The sequence below is a fragment of the Limulus polyphemus genome, unplaced genomic scaffold (genome assembly GCF_000517525.1).
Source record: "Limulus polyphemus unplaced genomic scaffold, Limulus_polyphemus-2.1.2 Scaffold1487, whole genome shotgun sequence".
In the NCBI taxonomy this organism is placed as follows: domain Eukaryota; kingdom Metazoa; phylum Arthropoda; class Merostomata; order Xiphosura; family Limulidae; genus Limulus; species Limulus polyphemus.
The window spans coordinates 39,494-46,292 of record NW_013667097.1 but is presented as its reverse complement, the minus strand read 5'-3'; the positions used below and the strand labels follow the sequence as shown (position 1 = coordinate 46,292).

General features: G+C 35.0%; 1 protein-coding gene across 3 annotated transcripts in view; it reads right to left on the bottom strand.

The window, feature by feature from the left end:
* The window catches only part of LOC106463802 (serine/threonine-protein kinase mig-15-like), a 143,559-nt gene that overhangs the window by 100,079 nt on the left and 36,681 nt on the right, over nt 1-6,799 (bottom strand). For all 3 annotated transcript variants that reach the window (XM_022391406.1, XM_013923872.2, XM_022391407.1), the window contains exon 3: nt 3,327-3,383. In XM_022391406.1, the coding sequence (XP_022247114.1) occupies nt 3,327-3,383 (57 nt within the window). The remainder of the gene's footprint in view (nt 1-3,326; nt 3,384-6,799) is intronic.

Sequence of the window (6,799 nt, the reverse complement as noted above, 5' to 3'; positions counted from 1 at the left end):
ATTGTAAATTTTTTGCGATAACTACAAATTCAATCATCCTGACTTATAACAGTCATCGTTCCAAGCATATTCTTCTGAAATTAAACTAAACATGTGTATATAAATGTGTGTGTGTGTGTATAAAGCACAAAATCTGTGTCTGTCTGCCTGTCCGTTATTTAACTACTCCTAGGCCGCTGGGCCAATCTCAACCAAACTTTGTGGGATGATAGATTGGAACAAGGGGCATGTTAATGGTGGACTTCAAAAACTCCTCCACCCTCACCCACCCACCCCTACTATTGCTGTTATTTAGCGTTTATATCTTTGACGTAAATTAACGTTAAGTACATTCATAGATAGAGTCATGTCTTCACACACAAAAAAATTTCTATAACACAACATACACGCTAGCATTATCTATGGAAGAATGCAATGACAAAACATGGCCGCCACTATTGCAATAATACTTAAACTCAGAAGAAGATGATATGACAACAGCCACCATAACGCTAATATGAAGAGCCGCTTCTTGAGTTATACCCACTTCCTATTTTGACCAGAGATCTTTCAACTTCGCCCTGTAAGACACTTTGCGCCCAATGACCTTCTGTTAATTAATCACTTAACACTGTGGAGGGACATTAATGACGTGGTATGGAAACGAGTTATTGTAAACGTATTACTGTGAATTTTTTATCAGTGAAAAGTTTTCACAGAATTCTATTAAATAAGGTAAGAAGTTCCTGCTTCATTCTGATCCCAGGCTTCATATAGGATTTATATGGTTAAAAGTAAGGGATTTAGCCAGAAAATTTGAAAGGAGTCATAAGTTGAAAGAATGCTTATTTCCGTTTATACTAAAGAATACACGTGCCAAAAAATGACTCAGATATCCGCCTTATCAGTATCGATCCACTATACAAGGCTTAACAAAATGTCTTCACACGGAAATAAAACATTTTTTTACTCTTTAAGAATACTAAACGCGTTTTCTTTTTAAATACTATGCGTCAGTAAAAACCCCTTCAGTTGAGCCCTTAATTTTACCGTCAACGTAGATACATACAACTAAAAGAAACAAAAAATGTTAAAGCGTATTTGACTAAACTAGACGGCTGTTTCTATCGCCTATTTTACGTCATGGTGTTGGGTGAATTGGAAGGGTCTTGATAAATCTACCTTAGTCTTGGCCAAACTATGAGCGCATTTTTTTTTATTTTTGTAATTTGTGATTTTAAAAATGATAACATTTGTACCAGATGAATAAAAATGGTAATATTAATATACAGACAAATGTTTATCCTTTTTGGTAATTGTACGCATATTCAAAATGTTCATGTTACTTTCATTCAACAACTTTTATTGATAAGTCAGTAACACTGGATAAACTGGTACATATCGTATTAATGAACCCACGTTCCGCAGCCCGACACGTCAACCACAAAAGGCGAAACCCAACCTAATTTATATGCGATGCAGAGTATTTGTTACCGCTGTATACCAATGCAGTCAGTACACAAAATACTAATTAGTCATGATTAAGATAAAACAATTTAATGAACATTCGCAACTGATGGTGTTATTTAGCCTAAACGTCAACAATGTTGTCTTTCATTTTTCTAAAATAATAATAAAAAAAAAGAGAAACGAAAATAATGAATAAATAATCATGCTAAAACCAAACTGTAATCCACATTGTTGCTAACTTTTTTACCACTTATATTTAAGACTTTTGACTATAACTATAGTTCTTAACATTAACTTATAGTTATTAACACGATCTAACACCAGAAACAATCTGTATTTAACTTCCTTTTCCTCTAAAAAACTTTAAACTAGCTGCTATTCTGTAAGAAAAATGGATACAGAACACTTAGAGAACAATCTGAGAAATTCAATCTCAAATGTGCTTTTTGTCACCGTTTCCCTCTCACATGAGAGGTAAGAAAACCTTCAGACTTCTCAAACTTGGTCACACCGTTTCCTTGTCAAAATTCATCTCTCATATTTTACTCTGCTTCTGTTCTATACAACGGTATTTCGGAGTTTTGATCCTAACAAAACTAGACAAATGTTGTTCCCCTAAAAAGTGTAGTCTAAAGAAGGAATGAAATTTAAGAGTACAAATTAAAAAACATCATTAAATATATTTCAAAATACAAATCTGGGTCTTCGAAGAGGGTTACCAGCTGGACAACGTGACTAAAAGAACTGAAAGAGATCCCTGCTCCACTACTGAAACTAACAAAAATCTCAAACTTAAACTCGTTCATGAAGTATTTTTGAAATGATAGGTGGTTAGGACTTTTGAGTTGCGCGAATCCTGGTACTTAAACCAAAATGTTACTTTTAACTAGTTTGTGGTACTTGGGTACAATAGTGCCCGACAGATAAGTAAAAATATCCACAAAACGCAGGTTCAAAGCCGTTAAACGATAAAAAGCTGAGCACGGACAGCAAAAGGGTGGAAGTTAGAACACCCAGCCATGCGAATATGCAGAGAAATGTAATTTATTTTGGTGGCCAACTGGCTTGTTTCTACATTTCCTCAAGACTTATACTGGCTACTGAGCAGTGATACACCGCACTTTAAAGTCGGCCAAAGATGAGAGTATTGTATCCCATAATCGTTTGAATACCTACAAACAAATATTCCAAATACCATATACAAGGGAGAGAGCCCTTAACTCATACAAATATGCAAGTGTTTGTGTCACTCCCTTGAGATGGGCTTGTCCTACTCCAAAGTGCAGAGACACAGGGTTAAACTGGTAAAAGCTTTTATGAGATAATCGTTGTCGTATATAACCTTTATCTTTAAGCAAAATAATTAATACATGTTTACGACCTTCTTAAATGTAGAGAATTTCATAACTACATGTAGAACAGGTGCAGAGAAATGTGGAAAGATTACCAGAATGTACCTTACTACTCATATATTCTATAATAGTCATAGAATGGTGGCATTAATATATTTTTCAACTGTGAAAACACAGTTTAGTGACAGACCACAGCGATGTTGTTTGTTTCTTTTAGAGCGAAGTCACATTGGGCTATGTCAATCACGTAGAATCGAACCCCGGACTTTAGCGTTGTAAGTTCGTAAACTTACGGCTGTCCCTTCGAGGGACGATATTTATTTTATTAATATATTTGTGGCTTCAAGAACAAATCAGAATGTAATACTGACAATAACGCAAAACAGGAAATGACTTTGATGTCCATACTTGACATTCGCTAAGACGGCTCGCCGGAGGGAGAAGTTGGGGATTAGTCACGTGTACTTGTACAACTTTCTCTATTATCGATTTTTGTAAAATTTAGAATGAAGTTTTTAGTCTTACCTCGTTAACATCCATGATTTTAATAGCAGCCAACTGACCAGTTTTAGTATGACGACCCTGAAAAAAACAACAACAGAAAACTAAGCATGTTTAGAACTTGAACATTTTCCATATAATCATACTGAAAACAAATGACCACTTCAAACACATTAGGGCGAATACTTATATTAGCGTGGATATCATTGAAGAAATAACACAGGTTTATTCTTTCATATGAGCCCAACCTTCCAGAATTTACTGTTTTTAATAGGCGCTTTGAAAGGCATATTTTCAAAAATATCAAACTTACGCCGTTATACATACGTTACATGGAAACGATTCAGATCACGATAATTAAAGAAAACAAGGGGAATGAAAGTGGTCAAGCACGAAAATAAGCCATTTCTTTTCTAAAAATATCGTACTATTGTTTCCTCTTTCACACTTCTAGTTAAAAACAGTACACTAAAATTTATTGAACAAAGTGGTAAAGAAACTTCGAAATTTTCAAAACTTTAGGCTTACGAACTAAATAAAGGTCTTCAATAATTAAATAATATTTGGATTACATAAACTATATATTCTTATACTCAGATGTATTTCATTAAACCAAGTTGTCGATATATATATAAAAATACACACACACTTCATAAAGCATCCTCTACTATCATACATACATACATGACAGATTTAAAATGATTTTAAAATTCCAATTAAATGTACAAGTAATAAAAATATTTGCTTGTTTAGAATTTTCGCGTAAAGTTACACAAAATCTGTATATCTGCGCATATACCTATCCTTAATTATGAACTGATACTCTACATGGAAGGAAGCTGACTCAACAGCATCCACCGCCAACTCTTGGAATGCGCTCACTTTTGTTTCACCAAATAGTGGGATTTGGTCGTCACTTCTGTAGAGTATTTGCGGCCCCAAAGTAGGAAGAGCATGCCTTTTTCGCTACAACGGGACACGAACCCTCAGATTCTCTGTCCAGACACGCTAATCACTAGGCCACTATTAATTTTTTTTTATCAAGGCTGCGTTCTCAACATTAAACTTCATCTTCATCAAACAACTATCCAGTTTTCTTAAAATTTTATCAGATTTTCTCTAATGATATCAGGCATTCGGACAGCAGGTTGAAATGAAAAATATGCAGACTTAATCTTACTAATACACTACTTAGCTACCTAGAATTTCCGCGTATATACGTTTTTCACGGAAAATAAAATTGCTTAACTTTAGCTTAGAAGATTTGAGAGTTTGTAAAATATGTATTTAAAAATACCAATTTTTTGTAGTTTGAAACTGTAGAAAGATTATTTGGAATTTCCCTAAAATGGTGGTTTTCCTAGCGCAGTCGTTTCCAAACTGTGTGTCGCGACAAGTTGCTAGAGGTGTCGCAATAGTTTCACCAATGGAAGAATAATTAAGAACATAAAAAAGTACAAAAATATTGAATGTGGCAGCAGGGGTGTCACGCAAATCAAGGTAACTGGGTTAGGGTGTTGGCAGAGAAAAAAATTGGAAACCATTGTTCTCGAGTTTCTGTTAAGTACAAGCTAAGCGATCACTAATTCCAAGAATATTCGAAAACTTAACACTGATATGGTGACATTTTGGCTTACGCTTTTGTTATTATTATCATTATTATTTTACAATAATGGTGTTGGTGATTCTTCATGCTGTACAAGCACAAACCTAAAACTAGCATATATATTTAGTTTATAAGCGAAAGTTAACATAACACTATTAAAAATGTAAGGGTAACAACTTTCTAATATTACAGCTGTGATCAGGCAAAACCAATGTTACAAAATAATGCCAACCACCTTCTTCATTTCGTTGTTAAATAAATCGGGTATCTTGTGATCTGAAATGCAGATGTCTGGTTATTTAGCCGAATATCTCAGTGTATTAACTCAGTTGTTTCTTTAAAGTCCCCCAAAATAATTTTAACTAAAAACATCTGGAAGTTTCACGCACTTGGAAAGCCAGCTAATCACAGCGAGCTGTTACGAATTGACTACAAGTGTCTCAAAGTGTCGTTAGAAGAACGTGGAACAGCTTTCAAGACACGCGGACAAAGCAGATGACTAATCACGCTACAAGTAGGCAATTATCATCAGCCAATTCTGGCTCTTTGTAATCGTTGGATATTATCTCAAGACTGAATCAGGCATCAACACCTACAGAACTGGACACTCAGTACACAAATGGTAAGAAACAGACTTCTCAAGGCCGGCCTGTAAACCAGAAGTCCAGTAAGGTACATTACGCTCAAAGGAAGAAATATAACAGCTCGCCTATAATGGTACAAAATATAAGCCTAATGGTTTGTTGTTGTTAAGTCGCAAAGCTACACAGTGGGCTATTTGAGTTGTTCCCAATGTGGATTCGAAACCCGGTTTTCAGCATTATAAACCTTCAGGCTTACCGCTGAACCACTGGGAGGCTATAAGCCTAATGGTGAAACCATATGTTTAAAAAAATATCAGAAAAGTCGTACTTCACTCTGCAGCTAGATAATAACGGAATATATATGTTAAGGAACGTGAGACCAAAATTAACCTCACTTCCATACATATAGCACATAACGATCTAAATATGGTTTAAGAGAGGGAGAACAAACATTGGTGGACATGCCAACCAACACCTACAACCTACGAAATGGTACCATTATTGTCACACCTAAGAGAGACCATGTATAACTCTGTGTTATCAAATGCTAGAGCAGCTATACCAGACTTCAGTCTGATGAATGATAACGATTGTTTACAACATGCAAAGCTGGTCGACCCATGCTGAAGAATACAGTGGCCTACACACTCACCAAGCATACATGATATGCTCCTGAAAGACGTCACATTATGTGAACTGATAAGACCCCTGGAAACAGCTATTTCAGAGAAATGGTCCAGGGTACCCTAGGACCTTATTGATGTTTTGGCTTTAAACATGCAAACTATCCTAGCTACTCAATAATTCATGCTCGCATTGCTCAGTACTGCAGTTAAATATCTGTGAAAATGTCAAGCTATTTCTATTAAATATTCATTTACCAGATTGGATGGTAAAGCATTGGCATTCAAGTTGCATGATGTATTATCAGATGCCTGATTTGAATAAAAATTAATGGAGAGGATGTTGACAGTTCATAAGAGTGGTTTTTGTCGTATCATAACTAAAATGTTATAAGTTCCAATTATTCTTTATATGTATCTGATCTTACCAATGTCTAATATCTACTTGTAAATAATTTTTTCACGTTCAAATATCTTTGGAGTGAGAAATTGGGTAGTCCATCAAAAATAACCATCTGTAGATATCTATTGTTAGTAATTAAACATTGAAACGTTGCTGTTTTTCATATATTGAAAATGATCTTGAAACGTTATAACGTCCCTTCGCTGGTGTAAATCACTTTTGTTGGATATTCGCATAAGACTACAGAAAAGCTATCTATGTACTAACCGACCCTACTTTTG